This window comes from Panthera leo, chromosome B3 (genome assembly GCF_018350215.1).
Source record: "Panthera leo isolate Ple1 chromosome B3, P.leo_Ple1_pat1.1, whole genome shotgun sequence".
Classification (NCBI taxonomy): domain Eukaryota; kingdom Metazoa; phylum Chordata; class Mammalia; order Carnivora; family Felidae; genus Panthera; species Panthera leo.
In genome coordinates, this window is record NC_056684.1 from 58,896,375 (window position 1) to 58,918,632 (window position 22,258).

The window sequence follows — 22,258 nt, forward strand, 5'->3', positions numbered from 1 at the left end:
AGCCATCCAGGCACCCTAAGTCTCCAACTCTTGATTTCTGCAGTTTGTGAGATCAAGCCCTGTGTTGGGCTCTGCAATGACAGCACTGAGTGAGCCTGCCTGGGATTCTCTCTCTCCCTCTCTCTCTGCCCCTCCCCTGCTTGAGCATGCTTTCGCACTCTCTCTCTCTTAAAATAAATAAACTTAAAAAAATAAAATAAAATATCTCTATCCATTTAAAACTTGCTTTCCTTTTAATTTTTACCACCATCACACTTTCTCTTTGTATGCATATAAGTTTACTATACATTCATTAGACATTATAATAATGAAGACCTTAATTGAGCCTTATAAACATATTATATTTAAAGAAATCTTTTCAGCATAACATTCATCAACTGATTCTTACTTTGCTTCAACTTATGGAAATCACCGACTCTATCCTTGGTAGCCTGCTTTAGTATATCTGCTTGAATTCTGGGTATACTTTCCAAGTTCGGGCCTGGAATTAAACGCTGAAGAGGATTGGAAGGGTTCTGCTTTGAAGTTCCAGGATTTCCATTGTGGTGTCCATGAGAATCTATGGCATAAAAACATCAAATTAAGGTCCTATTTTGCAAAAGAATTTCACAAGACCTGCTTAGAAAACGTAAAACACACTGTTGTTTGATATTGAGTAGTCAGGTAGCTTTTTTTTTTTTGGCTTTATTATCAAATCTTTAATCAAATCTTACAGCCAATGTGATTTTAGCTGTGTGAAGTTTACTAATCATTCTTAGGTAAGTATCTCTGGTATTGATTATAAATAAACCTATCAGCCAAAGTGATACATAGTAGAAACCTGAAGATTTAACTGGCATTGAGACTTGTATCTTTTTCTTCCCTAAGTTTTTCTAACTCTACATTGCTATCAGAAATCTCTAGCCTCTAAGTCATTTTCACCTACACCGTGACTCACAACTGTTAACTTTTTTTTTAGTTTATTTATTTTTAAGTAATCTCTATACCCAGTATGGGGCTTGAATTCAGGACCCGGAGATCAAGAGTTGCATGCTTGTCTGACTGAGCCGCCAGGTGCCCCATGTTAACTCTTGATTCTTTTTTTTTTTAAGTTTATTTACTTATTTTGAGAGAGAGAGAGAGAGAGAGTGCACGTGCAAGCAGGGGGAGGGGCGGAGAGAGAGAATCCCAAGCAGGGTTCTCACTGTAAGCACAGAGCCCAAAGCAGGGCTCAATCTCAAGAATCATGAGATCATGACCTGAGCGGAAATCAAGAGTCAGATACTTAACTGACTGAGCCCCAACTCTTGATTCTTTCTTATTGGCAACTCCTGGATATAACTTTTCTCTTCCCCAGTCCCCTTTTCCCTCGTCAAAGCCTTCATTTAGATCCTTATTATAATTAACTTTAATCACATCAATTCTCATTTTAGGGGAACATTTCTATAAAATCAAATAGGTATTCAGTAGAAAACAAACATACATTCATAAGTATGGAATAGGGAGTGGAATATAGATGGATGTAGTAGTTAATAGAAGGCCTCTGTGAAATAAATTTGAACACATTTTGAAGAGAGTAAATACATATAGACTGGCAGAGATGAAAGGGAATATAGTCCAGAGTGGCAGAACAAATAGTTCTTTTGCTCTTAAAAATGCTTTAGACAAAGTGAAATTTTATTTTTAGTTTTTTAAGTTTATTTATTTATTGAGGTGGGGGGAGGGGCAGAGAGAGAAGGACCTATCAAATTCCAAGCAGGCTCGACACTGTCAGCGAAGTTTGACACTGGGCTCAATCTCACAAACTGAGAGATCATGACCTTAGCCAAAATCAAGTCAGATGCTTAGCTGACTGAACCACCTACATGCCCCCAACAAACTGCATTTTTAAATGATTATCTGTCCCTGAGTTTTGATCAATCATTGCAAAATATTTAACATTAACTAGAAGAATGAATGCTACTTCACCATGCTGTTAAATGACATGTTTTATTCCCTATACAACAATACTTGACCAGTAAAATGGTTTTCAAAAGGAATTTTAAGGCTAAGACTTCAGGGGCACCTGGGTGGCTCAGTCTGGTGAGAGTCCAGCTTTGGCTGAGGTCATGATTACACGGTTGCTAAGTTCGAGCCCCACATTGGGCTTGCTGCTGTCAGCACAGAGCCCGCTTCAGATTCTCTGTCCCTCTCTCTGCTCCTCCACTGCTTGTGCTTGCTCTCTCTTTCTCTTTCTCTCAAAAATAAATAAACATTAAAAAAAAAAAGAAATTAAAAAGAAAGAGAATAAGACTTCACACCTGGAACCATATTTGGGGAGAGAGGTTGTCCAGTTGGAATATGGGAGATTGCTTGATGACTTTCATACTGAGCAACAGAAATAGAGGGTTTCTTTAAAGCTGAAAGAAAAAAAGATCCATATTATTCCTATCGATATTATGTTTTTTAAAAACCAACCACTATGAAAAAATAAAATTAAAAAAAATAAAAACCAACCACCATGAACCTATTTACACTGCACTAATCCTATGATGCTTATTTTAATTTTGTAATCTTTACAGTTGGCATATTAACTAATTTATGGCTAGTAATTGATACATTGTATTACACATCACCAGTTTTGGTGATCAGTAAATCTGACCAGAATATAAAATAGTTAGAACTCTACATTTTGTTCACCACTATATCCCCAACACCTAGAATAAATGGCACATCACAAAAGCTCACCTAAGATTTGATGAATAAATAAATAAATGAATCTGTTCACATACAAGAAGATCTTTTTCTATGGATAGTATATATTTATTTATAAATAAAAATAGACATTTACAGATTAGGTGAAGCAATGAGAATATGTTACTCTGAGATGCTCAGATTTTAAATAAAAACTACACATAACTGATGGAACAAGTTGAATTTTATTTTTGAAGAGGGAACATTTACGTTTTGTACCAAGAGCTTTACTAATAAAGATGTACACACTTCTAGTGACGACTTTATTCTCCTTTACAAAATGAAGACAACAGGGAAAGATCATGTTCCACTCACTACCACTAATTCCATTGCTTCCTTGGGCAGCTTAACATGATAGAAAGTCAGAGAGCAAAGAAGGAAACGGAGACAGTGGCAGAGACAATGCTGTGTTTTCCTATTTCATCAGATTTTTCCTGGGCACAGAGGAAGATCAGCCTTCTTTACACTTAGGAGCCAAAAGACTAGGTTCTGACTGTGAGGATGTAAGTGAAACTGAACATACCACTTCCATGTATGATGATAAAATCTGTGCAAATCACATAAGATCTCTCTTCCCTTTCTGCCACAACTAAGGATGCTACATATGAAGATGATATCATATGCTGGAAAGAGACACTGCTTGGAGGAGAGCTACAAATCATCATCTGACCTGCATCAGGCTGTAATATGAACAATAAATAAATCTTTCTTGTTTTAAGCCACTGCAGTCTGGGGGCTCTTTGTTAATATATCACAGCCTAATCAATTCTAACTAGTATACTTGGATTATTTTCACAATCCTGAAAGTTTATTTCAATGAGTGTATTTCATTTATTATTACATAGATTTCTAAACTTAAAGCCCCAAGGAGTTTAAAATTCACTCTAAGAAAGCAACCTATTCAAATTTACAGAAAGTTGAGATTTTCTATATCTCATGATATTCCTATTACCTTGTTCCTATTTCTAGCTTCAATGTCCAACACTCACTTCTGCACATAAGACAGCTAAATAACAATCAGCTAACATCTTAAAAGAGCAATACTTTGCTGGGTTTAATTAACACAATTTTGATTTGCTAACAGACTCTGAGGACACTAAGCATCTGGTAGATATATTTGGAAAGAGAAGTCAGTCACAATCCACAAATCTGTTAATCACTGTTGGAGCCTAGCTCTGTCCAGCACTACTCAAACCGAAAGGCAAAAGAGGGCATCTTCACTACTAAATAAGAAGTAATTATAAATGTCCTTAGCTTTATATAATATTGCCTCATGCTCAAGAACAAGGTGAATATTTGGAGGCAAAGCTATGATTCATATAGGTGACAAAAAATAAAAAATGCAGGATTAAAAAGAGCCTCTGTAAAATACCCAGAGGAGTTTAGAACTGATATAGCATAAACAGAGTAGTAATATGGAGCCTTATAAGTTTGATATGAATAACACATGTTCCCAGAGAAAATTTAGAAAATCAAAAAGCATGAAGGAATTTAAAATTAGCTATAACCACTGTTATCATTTCAAGACCACCTCTCTAATGTTTTGTGGGTTGTTTTTTTTTTTTTGCTGTACATTATACAATACACCTTAAACAAAAGTAGGATCCTATCATACAAACAACCTTATAATCTGATTTTTAATATTTTATACATATTTTTCTTTGTTATCCCATTTTCTTCTATAACATTCCCAAATGGTAATGCTGAATCAAAACTTCCATTTTATAATTTATTTATTTATTTTTAACGTTTTATTTATTTTTGAGACAGGGAGAGACAGAGCATGAACGGGGGAGGGTCAGAGAGAGGGAGACACAGAATCCGAAGCAGGCTCCAGGCTCTGAGCCATCAGCCCAGAGCCCGACGCGGGGCTCGAACTCACGGACTGAGAGATTGTGACCTGAGCCAAAGTCAGACGCTTAACCGACTGAGCCACCCAGGCGCACCAAAACTTCCATTTTAATGTTACGTATACTTCAACTAAAAAAGTAATTAAAAAAAATGAAAAAATACAAACAAAAACTTCCAATGTAGCTAGAAAGATCTGGGTAAAGAACTGCCACAGGGATCTTGGAGACCCATAAACTGCATCAGCAAAGCTAGCTGGTGAACAGACTTTTACTACTTAGGAAAAAGAAATGTGTGTTCTATAAACATTTTGGTTTCTATGTTTTTACATTGACTTTTTGTTCACTTTCCTTTTTTGTTTCCTTGCAAATTTCCTTTAAAAAAACCTCAAGCCTTGTTTTTGTTGAACTAAGGAAAAAGGTAATTTACTTATACCAGGGCAAGATAGTTAAAGGCTTCCCCAGGGGTCAGAATGCATACTTATATTCAGTGGTACCAAAACAGATGAAGACCTAGAAAACTACTAGTGAGCCTGGAGACAGGTAGAATGCTAATCTCACTCTCCAATTATCTATAGAAAAGTTCTACAGACTTTTTTCTATACACATATAAGTATCTAATGTTTATTCCACAAAAATGAAATATTATTCTTGCTTTCTTGTAACCTGCTTTTTTCATTAAAAAAATCATAGATATATTTTTATGTTAATAAATACAGCTCCACATTATTCTTTTTAACAACTACATATCACACTTTATGGATATAACAAATTTAACGAATTAACCCTCTTTATAATGCTTATATAGCTCTCAATTTGTCATTATAAACAATTTTGTGTTGAGCATTTTTATACCTACATGATAAATTCTCAAGGAAGTACTAAGCACTGGGCTATAGCTACAGGCACTTCTTAAATTAAGAGAAATAAAATAATAAATGTGAGCTTAAAGACAATAGAAGTGTGGGGGAAAAATTAGACACTAAAAAGACTGCAAACAATAATTGCCATTATTAAGGAAAAGTACCAAAGATAAAATGACAAAGCCTAGTAATGATAAAGACAAAACACAGGATACAAAGAAACTTGGAGCACAAAGCTTTTATCCTATGACTAAGGCCCCGGGTTTTACACTTTTTTAAAAAGGAGAGTTATCAATATGGAAATTCAATCATTCAACAATATTTATTAAATGCCTATTAGATGCGGGGCGCCTGGGTGGCTCAGTCGGTTGTGCGTCTGACTTCAGCTCAGGTCCTTAAAATTGTTCAAATCTTCCAGTTTCTGTCTTACAGAAAAGCTTCACAATCCAGTGACTATGACTATGGAAAAGTAATATGGTATAAATAAGCAATGGACCTCTATTCTGGGAGCACTTTAGTAATACAGATACCACCCTAGACATACTGAACATGGGGGGTGGTACCTAGGTATCTATATTTATTAAAAGCTCCAGAAGTGGTTCTGTTGTATCACCAAAAGAGTCAAAGACAGAATAAAAAGCATGAGCTTTGGAGTCAGACAGACCAGGGTTCAAATCATGACTCTGTAATTTATCAACCGTATGATTTTGGATTAGTGACTAATTTCTCAAAGCCCCAGTCTTCATCTGAAAAACAGGGATAATGCCATTTATCCTGCATGATAGATTTGGAGACCAAGTGAGAATATTAGCTACTGCATTATGATACAAGCCTAGCAAATAGGTGTTTTATGTACACTGAAGTATTTTAGAGTCAAAGTTAAGTATTAATCCTTAGAATGAAGAAAGAATCCAAGGTTCATGTTGAAAAAACAGAAACATTTAAATGTAAAGCTACTGGCCCTAACCAATTTTTTGAGCCTCCTGATTACATAGTTTGATCACACTTAGATGAGTCCTAATGAATGTTTACTTATAGTAACATTTTGGGAAGTGATGAAACGCTATTTGGTAAGTGCCCATAGAAATATTAATCGTCCCGAAGCTGAACATTAAATACAAAACAATGATGTAACATTCTTATGTTACTTTGCTCTGCATAAATGAACAGATAGAACATGCTTATAATTATTCAAATATTGGCCAGTGGAACCATCTCAGCTTTCTGAGCAATATAGGTACATGTCAAAAGAGATTATTAAAAATGATGTTTTCGGGGCACCTGGGTGGCTCAATCGGTTGAGTGTCCGACTTTGGCCCAGGTCATGATCTCACAGTTTGTGGGTTCGAGCCCTGTGTCAGACTCTGTGCTGACAGCTCAGGGCCTGGAGCCTACTCTGGATTCTGTGTCTCCTTGTCTTTCTCTGTCCCTCCCCTGCTTGCACTCTGCCTCTCAAAAATAAGTAAGCATTAAAGAAATTTTTTTTAAATATCCCTCAAAAATGAATATGAAATAAAAGAGTTTTCAGATAAACTAAGTTGGAAAAATGTGTTGTTAGAAGACCAGCATTTCAAGAAGTGCTGAAGGAAGTTCTCCTGGCTGAAAGGAAAATAATAATCAAGATAGAAATTAATATCCACAGGAAGGAATGAACATCACTGGAAAAGTTAAACATGTGGTAAATATAAGACACCATAATATTCTCTTCTCCTATTTTCTTAAAAGGCTTTTTTTTCTTTCTTTTCTTTTTTTTAGACAGAGAGCGTGAGTTGGGGAGAGGGGTAGAGAGAGAGAAAGAGAATCACAAGCGGGCTCCATGCACAGCATGGAGCTTGACATAGGGCTGGCTCCTGAATCATGATCTGAGCCAAAATCAAGAATCAGCCACTCAACCAACTGAGCCACCCAGATGCCCCTTAAAAGGCTTTTTAAAGCAGAAATAATGCTGAAAATATTGGGACTTATATCTAAGTAAAATATATAACAATAATAGCATAATGGATGAGGCAAGGTAAATGGAATTATATCTTTGTAAAGTTCTAACATTTCACATGAAGTACTACAAGATAATTTCTAAATAGACCATGTCATATAAAGGGTGCATATAGCAATCCCTGGAATAACCACTAAAACACAATACTTTAGAAGTGTAGTTTTTAAAAAATGAGAGAAACAGGCAGCAATTAAACCCTCAAACCCAATGGATGCTAACTATCCTATTCTCCCTGGGTATTTTCTAATTCAAGACCCTATTTTGATTCCTTTATTCCTAATTGTGGCTACTATAAATTGTGGCTTCATAAAATATGACAATGAAAGAAAGGTCTTTCTTTTTTTAAGTTTATTTATTTATTTTGAGGGGGGTGAGGGGTAGAGAGAGAGGAAGAGAGAGACAATCCCAAGCAGGCTCTGTCAATGCAGAACCTGATGCGGGGCTGGAACCCATGAACCATGAGATCATGATCTGAGCCAAAGTCAAAAGTTGGATACTTAACTGACTGAGCCACCCCAGCGCCCTGAAAGAAATGTCTTTCAATTACAAACCAAAGTACCATTAGAAGTTTATATATTCTTGGTAGCAATTTCCAGGAATAAAATTTGATATGCTAATTTAAGAAAAAAAAAGCCCAATTTTATATAATTTGTTTCTTTGAAACTTTTTTCTTGAAGGGTCAGATAGTGAATATTTTAGGCTTGGAGGCCGTACTCAACTCTGCTGTTCTACTACAAAAGCAGCCATAGACAAAACATAAATAAATGAACAAGGTAATGTTTCAATAAAACTATTTGTGAAAACAGGCCAACCAAGCTATAGTTTGCCAATTCCTGTCTTACAGGATGTCTAAGAGATAAATTTATTTAAGTATATCTACAGTGATTTAATTTGATAAAAGTTTTTAACTTTATTTATTTATGTGAGAGAGAGAGAGAGAGAGAGAGAGAGAGAGAGAGAGAGAGAGAAAGCACGAGTGGGGGAGGGGCAGAGAGAAGAGGGAGACACAGAATCCGAAGCAGGCTCCAAACTCTGAGCTGTCAGCACAGAGCCAGACACGGGACTGGAACTCATGAACCGCAAGATCATGACCTGAGCTGAAGTTGGATGCTTAAGCGACTAAGCCACCCAGGCGCCCCTCCTGGTAAAAACTTTTGATGTATTTAAATTTAGATATTTCTTCTAAAAGCTCTAATCATTAGAGAAAGAATCTTAACCAAAACCAAAACAAAAACACTAACTACATTTCCTCTTTAAAACAAAATCTTTTTTTTCCTCTCAAACATCACTATAACTACCTCTCTTTAATTTTTAACTTTATTTTTTATTTTTTAAAATTTACATCCAAATTAGTTAGCATATAGTGAAACAATGATTTCAGGAGTAGATTCCTTAATGCCCCTTACCCATTTAGCCCATCCCCCCTCCCACAACCCCTCCAGCAACCCTCAGTTTGTTTTCTATATTTATGAGTCTCTTCTGTTTTGTCCCTCTCCTTGTTTTTATATTATTTTTGTTTCCCTTCCCTTATGTTCATCTGTTTTGTATCTTAAAGTCCAAATATGAGTGAAGTCATTTGATTTTCGTCTTTCTCTAATTTCACTTAGCATAGTACCCTCCAGTTCCATCCACATAGTTCCAAATGGCAAGATTTCATTCTTTTTGATTGCCAAGTAATACTCCATTGTATATATATACCACATCTTCTTTATCCATTCATCCATCGATGGACATTTGGGCTCTTTCCATACTTTGGCTATTGTTGATAGTGCTTCTATAAACATGGGGGTGCATGTGTCCCTTTGAGACAGCACACCTGTATCCCGTGGATAAATGCCTAGTAGTGCAATTGCTGGGTCGTAGGGTAGTTCCATTTTTAGTTTTTTGAGGAACATCCATACTGTTCTCCAGAGTGGCTGCACCAGCTTGCATTCCCACCAACAATGCAAAAGAGATCCTCTTTCTCTGCATCCTCGTCAACATCTGTTGTTGCCTGAGTTGTTAATGTTAGCCATTCTGACAGGTGTAAGGTGGTATCTCATTGTGGTTTTGATTTGTATTTCCCTGATGATGAGTGATGTTGAGCATTTTTTCATGTGTCGGTTGGCCATCTGGATGTCTTCTTTGGAGAAGTGTCTATTCATGTCTTTTGCCCATTTCTTCACTGGATGATTTGTTTTTTGGATGTTGAATTTGATAAGTTCTTTGTAGATTTTGGATACTAACCCTTTATCTGATAGGTCATTTGCAAATATCTTCTCCCATTCTGTCGGTTGCCTTTTAGTTTTGCTGATGGTTTCCTTTGCTGTGCAGAAGCTTTTTATTTTGATGAGGTCCTAGTAGTTCATTTTTGTACCTGTCTTTCATTTTTAAAAAATTATTTAGTTCTTGAATAGGTAATTTATCAAATTAAGAAACTTTTGAAATTTTGAAATATAAATCCAAAAGTTCAAAAGATTGTATGTTGAAAAGTAAATCACCTTTTTATCTCTGTCCTCAGTCTTCTTTCCCAGAGGTAATCAATATTACCATCTAGAGCAGCACTGATGCAATGATGAAAATGTTCTATACTTGCACTGTCCAGTACAGTAGCCGCTAGCCACAGGCGATCCTTAAGCACTTGAAGTGTCGCTAGTTTGACTGAGGAACTGACTTTTTAGTATTATTTAAGTTTGATGTAAAAATAAATACATGTGACTAGTGGCTATTATATTAGACAGTGCAGATATAGAAAAATCCTCCAAGAGAAGTGGTTTTCAACCTTAGTTACATAATACAATCACCTAAGGAATACTTACACATTCAGTGGCCAAGCTGCATTTCAGACCAAACACATCAAAATCTCTGGAGTGAGACACATGCATGAAATTTTTTTTTTAACTCCCCAGTGATTCCAATATATAGCCAAGGTCAAAAACCTCTATTCCAGAAAATTAATTATCTTGAGTAGCTCTATCTAACGCATATTAAAAAACCAAAAGGAATAACTTTTTCTAAGTTATTAATTAGAAAAGAACTTCTAATTTTTCAGGTACATAAAAATTTTTGTATCTACCAGAATTTTCCCCAAAGTAAATCATTAGAGGCAATTTTTACTATGGGATTAACTGGACCTTAAAACTAGAAAAAAGTTTCCAAGTAATAAATAAGATTTTTTTCTCTATTGATATTCATGACATGGTGAAGATACTTGCATTACAAACTACTAAAGAACACTCAAAGATCAGTAAGGAAAATAGCAAAAATCCAATAGAAAAATGGGCAAAAATGATTACCAGGTAATTCATAGAAGAAGGAAACCAGAATGGCTAATAAATATGTGAAAAGATGCTTAATGTCACTAGTACCATAGCACATTTAAGCTAAAATAAGATAGCATTTAATAACTGTCAGATTGGCAAAAAAATTAAAGTATAGCAAACTGAATCTTAGTGAGGATGTGGACAAACAGATACTGTCATATATTACTAGTAGAAGTATAAACTGATATTAAGAAGTTGACGATATTCTATGATGCAAGAATTCTTTAAAATTTTTTTTTTGAAGTTTATTTATTTTTGAGGAAGGGAGGGAGGGAGGGAGGGAGGAAGAGAGAGAGAGAGAGAGAGAGAGAGAGAGAGAGCGTGCATGAGTAAGGGAGGGGCAGAGAGAGACAGAGGGAAAATACACAGAATCCAAAGCAGGCTCCAGGCTCCAAGCTGTCAGCACAGAGCCCGATGTGGGGCTCGAACCCACAAACTGTGAGATCATGACCTGAGCTGAAGTCAGATGCTTAACCAACTGAGCCACCCAAGTGCCCCGATGCAAGAATTATTTTAATTTCATATCCTTGTACACAGTTTTGCAACCATTGTGCTAAGAATTGTTTATGGGTTACCAGTGTATTGAGCTATTGATCTCCTCAACTCTTAGGGCCTGGGACAGCTAGATCCCTAGTCACATTTTCTAGCCAGCAGCAGCCTCACCTTTATAGCTCAATGTTACTAGTCAAATATCAGTATCTAGAGACTTTCATGTACATAAGAAGACATAAACAAGAGTGTCCACTGTGGTATTGTTTGAAATAACAAAAAACTAAAAGTGGCCTTAATGTTTATTATAGGTGAATGGATAAGTTATGGTATATTTATACAATGAAATAATTATAACTGTTAGAAAGCCACAGGAATAATATGGGTAAGTCACAAAAGCATAATATTGAGGGGGAAAAAAACAAGGTATAGAATAATATACACAATAAGACACCATTTATTTAAAGTTTGAGGCAGCAAACAAAATAATACTTTATAGTTTTATAGATGCTTACAAATGCAGTAAAAGTCTAAAAACATATATGGAAATTGATACACACCAATCTCAGCATAGTAGTTACCTCTGGGGAAGAAGAGGCGGGAATAGGATCTGGTGGGTACACAGGGAGGCTTCAACTTATCAGTAATGTTTTATTTCTTTAACAATAACATCAATAACAGAAATATCTGAAACAAATGTGGCAAAATGTTATGTTATTTTTGTGGTTTTCTTCTGGGGGGGCAGTAGGTACTTGGCTACTATATTATCCTAGTTTCCTGTATGCTTGGAATGTTCTTTAATCTAAAAAAGTTTAAAACTAGTGATCTAAATGTGTAACTGTCTAACATCACAGGGACCTACATACCATAAAGGTAAATATCCAGGTAAAGAACAGTATGGGTTAAATGATAAGATTCCTGTAAGATCTTGGTAACCAACTCAAATCAACATTAAAAACAAACAAAGCCCACTGGGGTTTGGCTCTATGGTTTGGAGAGCTGAGAAGTTGAAACACTGTGCTAATCATAAGCACATGATATACATACTCCCTTGACTGTTTCAGAGCCACATTTTAAGATAGTTCAGCACTGCTCTGCTATGGTTTCTAGTATAGCCCTGGCTATCATAAATAAAAGTCAGTAACACATACAAATCTGTTTTAAAATGACAAGGACTTGTTTCTCCTCTACTTCTTCTGTGGGGTTACTGCCTATAAGGGACTCCACATATACACCAGAATTTGTACAGGCATTGAGAATTTTGGCATAGACTACATCACAGAGAAAAGACAACACTCAGTAAAAGGAATGACAAGAAGGTAACAAATATGTTTCTAATGATGTGCAACAATCATCATAATAACAATAGTAACTAAAATTTAGATAGCACTGGCTATGTGCCAGTCACTGTCCTAAGTGCTTTACATTTAAATCTCACATTCATGCTATGAGGTTGGAACTGTTATCCTATTTCATAGATAAGGATAAGAGTAAATAAATAGTTGTCACACACTTGTTAAAAGATGGGAGTCAAGGGTTTGAATTCAGGCAGTTTAATTCCAGATACCATTGCCTCACCATTAAGGATATTCTGGTAATTCAACCATACACATTTACTGGGACCCTGTTATGTGTAAAGCACCACGCTAGGAGCTCAAGGTACAAAGATATGATAGGGCTTTCCTTTGTGTAGGCATCTGACTGATTACACACCTCAAGGTTTCTTTTCACCAGTTACTATATCATAATAATCTGTATACTCAAAATACTTATCTAAATAATTAAGGATAACTGTTATGAACAATGATCTTCAAAGCAAAGCACCAACAGTTTAAAGAGGTTCAAAAATTAATCCAAAGGACTTCTGGTTTCTGGTTCTGTATACATGTAAGGAGCTTAGAAGTTGCCACTCTAACCTAACAACAAGTGAAAAGCTAATAAATAGGCTGAAAAATCAACAATTCTTTTTGGGTAAGAGAAGAGGACACAGGGCAAACCAACTATCCCTAAGAACGGAGACACAGAAAGGTGAATATAGGGAGTCATGACATACAAAAGAGATTCAGGAGCAGAAAGTGCCAGGGTAGGAAAACCTGAACTGTAACTGATGCTCAGTTTGGACAACTCACTGGAGGCTCAGTGTCAACAACTCAGAGAGAAAGATTTTGGGGGGACCCAGTCATAGGGAGGCTCCCTACAATATTGTGAGATTTACCTTCAGGGGCTCAACTACATTCCTGTAGTAAATATTGGGGGAAAAATTCCCTCAGGCAGGAAGAGGGGAAAAGGAACCATTTAGAAATACACCAGAGCACTTGGTTCTCCTTAAAAAGGCCTGCGCTTGGGAGAAACTAGTTAAATAGAGCCTAACCTCCTGGGGCTTTATCAGAGCCTAAGTGACCTGAAGAAAAATACCAAACTTCAGCCCCCTCCAGCCTTCCTGTCCCACCTCAGGAGAAGGCAAAATACTGAGAAAAACTTGTGAAGTTCACAGTCCAGAGGCATAGACTCACTGTAAAAGATTAGAAATCACAGGACTATAGAAGACTTCCCCTTCGCCCACACCTGACTACCACATTACTAAAGGCTTACTTATAGCAGTTACTATTACCTGGTACATCATGTCTGACTATCAAGCAAAAATTACAAGGCATACCAACAACTATGATTAATGTGCTAAAGACTCTAATGGATAAAGTACAAAGGATGCAAGAACAAATAGGCAATGTAAGCAGAGAGATGGAAATCTTAGAAAGAACCAAAAAGAAATGTTATAGATAAAAAAACACTATAACAGAAATGAAGAATGCCTTTGATGGGCTCATTGTAGACTGGACACGGCTGAGGAAAGAATCTCTGAGTTACAGGGTATATCAAGAAGATCCTCAAAAACTGAAAAGCAAAGAGAATAATGGGAAAAAAAATAATAATATCTAAGACAAATATAAGTGTAAACACATGCATAATGGGAATACTAGAAGGAGAAGAGAAAAAAGATCAGAAGGAATATTTAAAACAATAATGACTGAGAATCCCCCCAAATCAATGTCAGACACCAAATCATAGATCCAGGAAGCTCAGAGAACACCAAGCAAACTACATGCCCCCAAAAAACTACATCACAGCATATTATTTCAAACTACAGAAAATCAAAGATAAAGAAAAATTAATCCAGAGGAAGCCTCTAAATGCCATGACAGTGTAGACAGTGTCTACATATACAGATAATTTTAGTATCAATGATAATTTACACAAAATGTATACATTTTTTGTGTTCTTTCCATTCTAAACTCTAGTGCTACGACCATTATATGAATCAATACGGCTAATTCATACCGTAAAAATCAGACATGAATTTGTTGGCATCTTATCAAAAGTATTATTCATCTCTATTCATTCTAATGAAATGGTTGTGTGCTTTAAAAAGAAATTTTTTTTAATGTTTACTTTTTAGAGAGAGAGAAAAACAGAGTGCAAGCAGGGGAGGGGCAGAGAAAGAGAAGGAGACACAGAATCCAAAGCAGGCTCCAGGCTCTGAGCTGTCAGCACAGAGCCTGATGTGGGGCGTCAACTCACGAATCATGAGATCATGACCTGGGCCAAAGTCAGACGCTTAACTGACTGAGCTACCCAGGCGCCCCTGTGTGCTTTTTTTAATCAAGCAGAAGCAGCAAGATAGGATTTTTGCCCTATTAAAGCAATTCATATGTGAAAGACGTCTGAAAACCTCTGTCTGATAAGGACAATATACCTAAAAATGGTCTAGATAAGAGATCTAAGACCTCTTGCATTCCCCTTTCATGTTACTCTAATTCTGGAATCTTTGGTGGCCAGGTAATAAATTATGACAGTGGACCAATGAGAAAATAAATTGAGACACTACACACTTAGACTAGCAATGGTAACATTTTAGCTTGAAAACTAGACAAAAAGGTTGAAATTTATAAATTTCAACACAAACATATTTTTGTATATATATGTGACATGAAAAATAAATGCATGCTTGCTCACATATCTGAATTGGGTATTTCTATATACTAGAAACCTGCAGTTTATCCTTGGCAAAACTTTGGGAGAAGCTTAAAAAATAACTAAGGGTGGGACGCCTGGGCGGCTCACTCGGGTCATGATCTCTCTCACCGCTTATGAGTTTGATCCCTGCATCAGGCTCTGTGTTGACAGCTCAGAGCCTGGAGCCTGCTGTGGACTGTGTGTTTCCCTCTCTCTATGCACCTTCCCTGCTCACACTCAGTCTCTCTCTCTTTCAAAAATAAATAATAGAACACTTAAAAAAAATTTAAAAGAGAGTAACTAAGGGCAATGTAAAGAAGATTAATCAAGCTAAAACTTAGTGAGTCTAAGACTAGAGTAAGTACTACAAAATTCAGAATAATACATGGTCCTTGTTCTCAACATCAAATTAATGTTGAGCCAGTGGTTCTAAAACCTTAGCATAGATCAGATTCACCTGGAAAGCTTGTTAAAACACAGAGATTGCTAGGCTCCATCCCATGAATTTCTCATTCAGTATGTCTAAAATGGGACCTAAGAATCTAACATTACATTTCTAACAAAGTAATCTTAGGATACTACTGCCAAGGACCACATTTTAAGAATCACTGGATAACTTCATTGCTTCACAAACAAATCATGCTCATTCTAACTCTGTATTTTTAAAAAGTATTTATTTATTTATTTTGAGAGAGAGAGAGAGAACATGCACAAGCAGAGAAGGGGCAGAGAGACAGGGAAGAGAGAATCTCAAGCAGGTTCCACACTTTTAGCACAGGGCTCGAACTCAAAAGCCATGAGATCATAACCCATGCCAAAGTCGGATGCTTAAGCAACTGAGCTACCCAGGAGTCCCTGACTCTGTATTTTTAAATTCCTGGTATTGCTCTTGTCCTTGTCTTTATTTTAGGGGCATATACTATGAATTGGAAACCCAAAAGAATATGGACAGAAAAGAATCTGAGAAAACAACCATACAAATGAAAGGACTAATAGTCTTTCATTTGGACCTCAGACACACAGCAATTTCAGCCACATACAGTGAGCTATAACCACACAAGGGAACCCTAAGATTGAAAAGGAATAAAAACAGTCAGGAAAAATCAAAGACATGCTGTTATTTCCAATTTTTCAACATAATAAATTGGAGTCAGCAGGGAGAGGTATCTATGGTAACAAAGAAACATAGAAATGGTAAGAAAAACAAAGAGACATGGAAAAAAAAAAAAACCCAAACACTGAACAGGACTAGGATACCAGGAGTGATTCAGACCTCAAGTGGAAATGGATAAGGAGCAGACACATTAATGAAGAAAGAAACAGACACTGAACAGAAGTGACCATAAAAGAAGAAAAAGAAAAAATAGGGAACTATTTATTTATTCATTTATTTTTTTTTAATTTTTTAAAGTTTATTTATTTTTGAGAGAGAGACAGAGAGACAGAGTGAGAGTGGGGGAGGGACAGAGAGAGAAGGAGACACAGAATCCAAAGCAGGCTCCAGGCTCAGAGCTGTCAGCACAGAGCCTGAGGTGGGGCTCAAACTCACAAACTGCCAGATCGTGACCTGGGCCAAAGTTGAATGCTTAACCAACTGAGCCACCTAGGCACCCCTAGTTTTTATTTTTGAGAGACAGAGAGAGAGAGACAGAGTGCAAGTTGGGGAGGGGCAGAGAGAGAGGAAGACACAGAATCTGAAGCAGGCTCCAGGCTCTGAGCTGTCAGCACACAGACCGACCTGGGGCTCAAACTCACTAACCGTGAGATCATGACCTGAGCTGAAGTCAGATGCTTTATCTACTGAGCCACACAGGTGCCCCAGGAATAAACTATTTAAACTGTGGCGTAAATAACTGAAAGGACAAGCAAAGTCCTAAAAACCTATATAAGGGTATTACCATGCCTTATTAAAGCACACCAACAACACAGCAATCTGGGAACATTTGGTCTCATAGAAATGAGGTATACTCACTTTTAGTAATCACAAATGGCTCTGACATAGTTTAACTGTCTAAGCAGTAACTTTGAATCAAGAAAATGTTCAAATATGGTTCACTCTTATCAAGGCAAAAACAAGGACTTTATACATTTTAGCAAAATTTTTTAAAACAATTGCATCCTAAACAAGTCTGGGCAATTAATAGGTAGTTAATTAACAGACACATCAATCTTCCAGAGACCTAGGACTTTTCCCAAGTGATTATGATTTTTACTCAAAAAGAGAGTAGGGTAAATAGTCTGATAACTTTTACTTACTGGTAGGAAGATCTTCAACTTTTGCAAGGTCATTCTCTTCTATTCCAGGCATTCCCGCATCACCACCTTGTTTGATTTGTTCTGCCCAAGTAACGAAAGATATAATTCTTTAGTTTTCCTTATATAAATTCAAAGTGATTTGAAGGAATGTAATAATCAGTTTCTAAAGCAACAGGCTACACTGACTGCATATCTTTATATCTTGCTTTGGACATAGCTATAACTCTGAAACAATTTACTCTTTTTTTCGTCTGTCAAAATATTCAAATGTGAAACAGCACTGACACCTATTCAAAACTGAACTAAAATCAAACAGTATTCTTTATGACTGAAAATGCTCACTTCAAAATGAGAATATCCAAAAAGTCAATATCCTATTAATACAAAACAAAATAATAGTAATACCTTTCCCATGTGGAATATGATTGCTTGAGGGTTCTTCATTCTTATCTGCAGCATTCTCAGGTACTTTTGGAATGTTTTTAGGTACTGCATGATTGTTTATTCCCAACTCGTTTCCATCTTTTGAATCAAACTTGTTTGTCTCCTGCTGTTAAAGATTTGGTAACAGTCAATATTTTTCAGTTCAAGATTAAACAATTAACACAACTACTAATTAAATGTTCTGAAACAGCTCATTTTTTGAAACATATACTATGGGTCCAAATTCCAAACACTTGAAGATGTGGGATATATTATTTTCTGTTCAGTTTTTATACCTAATAAAAAATCAAAGACTAACACTTTTTAAAGTTTCTAATTATAGTAAATGGTCTAAGATGTTAGGCAGAGGTAATTCTCTCTGGCTATGCTGAGGGAATGATTCTGCAAGAAGATAGTCTTGCTGAGCACTGGCCTACGGTTGGGCATTGTCCTAGGGGCTGTGGGCAGGGTGAGTTCTCTATAGGCCTGTGTTGTAATCGAGCAGGATGGCAGACTACAGGAGGTTGGCACATGGAAGCCCCCTTAAGTGTGATAAGATGGTTAATGACATTGTCAAGCTTTTCCAGTAGCAGAAACAGCAAGGGTAGAAAACAGGCAAATTTCCTCCTAGGTGCACTGGCCACCCAAGCAAAGGAAGTAATGGCAGAACAATACACAGGTCAGTATTCCTTTCTTTTTTTTTTTTTTTTAACGTTTATTTATTTTTGAGACAGAGAGAGACAGAGCATGAACGGGGGAGGGTCAGACAGAGGGAGACACAGAATCTGAAACAGGCTCCAGGCTCTGAGCTGTCAGCACAGAGCCCGACGTGGGGCTCGAACTCACGAACCGTGAGATCATGACCTGAGTCGAAGTCGGCCGCTTAACCGACTGAGCCACCCAGGCGCCCCAGTCAGTATTCCTTTCAACATGCGTCTAACCCTATCATCTCCTTGGAAACTTCAATCTTTGGACCTGGTTAGGCCTGACTCAATTCTATCGGTGAACCAGTTTTGTCTTTTATACTGGTTGAGTGGCCTCAGTGAAAAAATGGGAGAGGCAAGGAGTTAAATACACATGCTAATGTTGCCACATAGGTCCTTGTACTTAATTACTTAATGTATATAGAAATGTTTTGTCAACTCTAAAACAGCATGCAATGTAACCATTAGTAACGTTATAAAAAACAGTAACATTAAAAAAATCGACAGGAAATTTGGAAAAACAAGAGCCAAACTGTAAGAATTTGTCACAATAAAGAAGAAAAAAGTGTTTTGACAATCAGGTACAGGTATTCCAGTGTGTCTGGCAGACAAAATTAACAATAAACATTTGCACTGTGCTTCACTGTTTACAAACTGCTTTCGAATCTAACGTCCAGAGGCGCCTGGGTGGCTCAGTTGGTTAAATGCCTGACTCTTGATTTTGGCTCAGGGTATGAGCTCACGGATCATGGGATTGAGCCTCACAGTGGGCTCTGCACTGATAGCATGGAGCCTACTTGGGATTTTCCCTCTCTCTCTCTTTGCCCCTTCCCTGCTCATGTGTGCTTTTCTCTCTCAAATAAATAAATAAACGTAAATTAAAAAAAAAAAGATTTGTCAGTAAAGTTGTATCCACTTTACCATCTGAGAAATATATTAATAGCAAAAATTATTTTTAAAAGTCAGATAAAAACATTTAACTCAAAATTGGGGCTCCTGGGTGGCTTAGTCGGTTGAGTGTCCGACTTCGGCTCAGGTCATGATCTCGTGGTTTGTGGGTTCCAGCCCTGTGTCGGGCTCTGTGCTGACAGCTCAGAACCTGGAGCCTGCTTCAGATTCTGTGACTCCCTCTCTCTCTGCCCCTCACATGCTCTCGCTCTGTCTCTCTCTCTCTCAAAAATAAACATTAAAAAAATTTTAAAAAAGAAAAACATTTAGCTCAAAATTGGTTTTAAGAGTTGACATTGTCTTTTTGCAAATGTCTAATTCACTCAACAATAAAAACACTGTAAGTCATTTTTTTTAATTAGGCAGGCTAGAATACTTAAAAATATAATGTTTTATGACAAAAGTACATATTTTTATTTTAAAAGCACATATTTAAATTACAAGATTTATAACAAGAATGTATTTTGATTTAAGTATTTTTTAAATTTACCTTTTGTTAAAAAAAATTTACCTTTTGTTCCTGCAAAAACTGGTCTGCTAACTTTTTAATATTTTCTTCATGCTGTGCTCTTAACTCCTTGATCTGTTGGCCACACTGAAAACTAAATTACAAAGTCATTCTTTTAGGCTATATTATCTTGGATTGACTTCTCAAAGTTGTCTAGCAGTGGAAAATATACATTTATAAAGCATTCAGTTAGCAGCAGAGTGGGCACAAAAGGACAAAGCAGGCATAAAAATAGATCACAGTCAAAATTCCTAGAATATTTGAATCTTTAATAGAGTATAAAAAATACTGTTAAGGCTAATTAACAGAAATTACAAAGATAAAAACTATTTTTATAAATCTTATTTATAAAGAAATAATTATCAAAGCCAACTTCAGTCACAGAAGAGAAAACCATGAGACCAAAATACAGTAATAATTGAGAAAACCTAGAATTATAAGAGGTGATAAGGAGTGGCAGCAGACGATTCATCCAACAGTTCTCATTTTCAACACAATAGTAAGAGTCTATGAACCATAAGAAGAGCTAGAATGAAAGAAACCAATAAATAAGACAGAATGGAGTCATCAAGAGAAAATGTGAAAGAACAAAATAGATAAAGATTGGGAATTTCCACTGGACAAGTGGTCAAAGAATACAAATATATCATTCATGCAAAAAGAAACAAGTAGTTAAAAAATTTACAGAAAAATGTTAACTTAAACCATTAAAAATGCAATTAAACTTCCTATATGTATATATGATAGTATTTTATTCTATACTAGCAAAATTAAGTCCAAATTGTAGAAACTAATGTTGGTGGGGCTATGGGGAAACATTGACATTATAAATTAGCACAACCATTATAGAAAGCAATCTTTCACATATGTGATAAAAGCAACAAAACAATAAAAAATTCTGTCTCAGGAATTCTATATTTGAGAATATACACCAGTGAAATAACATAAGAGGGAAAAATCCTTTTTGCGTAAAGATTTTTATAGCTGATATTCATAACAGTAAGATAAGGAAAACTACAACAGTCCAGCAATTGGGAGAGATTAAACAAACTTTGGTACATTAACATGCTGGAATAATATATTACCTCTGAATATGCTAACTCTTTAATCCTATTGATATGCTGAAAATTATTGAATACTGTCAGGTTAATATACTGATAACCTATAAGAGTAACAAATCAGAAATGGATAAACGGTGTTCTAAAATATGGTGAATCTTTCTAATTTTTGGTATGCAGTCCTAAAAAATACCCTTTACTATAAAATGGATTAAAGATGTAACAAAGATTTTTAAAGAGTGATTGCTACAAAGAGGTTCCCTGACCTTACCACCAACTTAGTGCAGAGATGTACAAGAGGGGACTGAAATGCCAAACAGAAGAAGCAGCTGGTGCCAGTCCCTCAGCTTATTCTGGGGACTTCTCTCAGCATTGGCTTCATCTTCTGGATGCCCCTCAAAAAGAACCACAGAATCTTCTTTCAGTCTTTGCACACTTAATGCAATGAAACTCAGGCCTTGCAAGATTTTCTGACTCACAATGTACTCCACTATATGGGCAGACTAAACACATCTTCTAAAAGGTATTCCCATGGTGTTTAACATACCAAAATAAGAGTTTGGATTTCAAAGAGGCATAGGAAGACAAGAGAAAAGGAACTTAAAAGACCTAAGAAAATTAAAGAAGAAAAACAGAAGCCAGAGAGGAAGAAATAAATTGTCCAAATGTGGGACACATATTCCAGATTCATAACTATTTGTTGCTATATGGCATCTCACCTCTCATATTCTAACCTCTTCACAAGGTAAGTAGTGTTCTTCCTATAGTCCTGAAGCTGGTCTTCTTGTCGAAGAAACTCCTGACGAAGCTCAGCAAGTTGCTCTATCCACACGATGTAAGAATCAAAGGAATAAAATTTACTTACTCTAATGTTTCTGATTGAGAAGTTATGGGGTTTTTAAAACTTATATACACTTCTCAATTTCTTTACTCAAACTCTCAGGGAATTAAACTATATAAATTAAATATAAATTATAAATATATAAATATATTATAAATATATATTATATAAATTTATATAAATTATATATAAATATATAAATTATATAAATATATTAAATTACATAAATTATATAAATTAAATTATATAAATTATATATTAAAATATATGAATTGTATAAATTATAAAAATTAAGTTAAATTA

General features: G+C 36.0%; 1 protein-coding gene across 4 annotated transcripts in view; it reads right to left on the reverse strand.

Moving 5' to 3' along the window:
- The window catches only part of GOLM2 (golgi membrane protein 2), a 104,495-nt gene that overhangs the window by 39,170 nt on the left and 43,067 nt on the right, over window positions 1-22,258 (reverse strand). For 2 of the 4 annotated variants that reach the window (XM_042942170.1, XM_042942172.1), the window contains exons 3-8: window positions 21,834-21,936; window positions 20,060-20,150; window positions 17,879-18,020; window positions 17,474-17,554; window positions 2,280-2,378; window positions 389-559 (exon numbers count right to left, since the gene is read on the reverse strand). In XM_042942170.1, coding sequence (XP_042798104.1) covers window positions 389-559; window positions 2,280-2,378; window positions 17,474-17,554; window positions 17,879-18,020; window positions 20,060-20,150; window positions 21,834-21,936 — 687 coding nt within the window. Of the gene's footprint in view, window positions 1-388; window positions 560-2,279; window positions 2,379-17,473; window positions 17,555-17,878; window positions 18,024-20,059; window positions 20,151-21,833; window positions 21,937-22,258 lie in introns of all 4 variants that reach the window. The other 2 variants (XM_042942171.1, XM_042942169.1) reach the window with 1 other exon arrangement.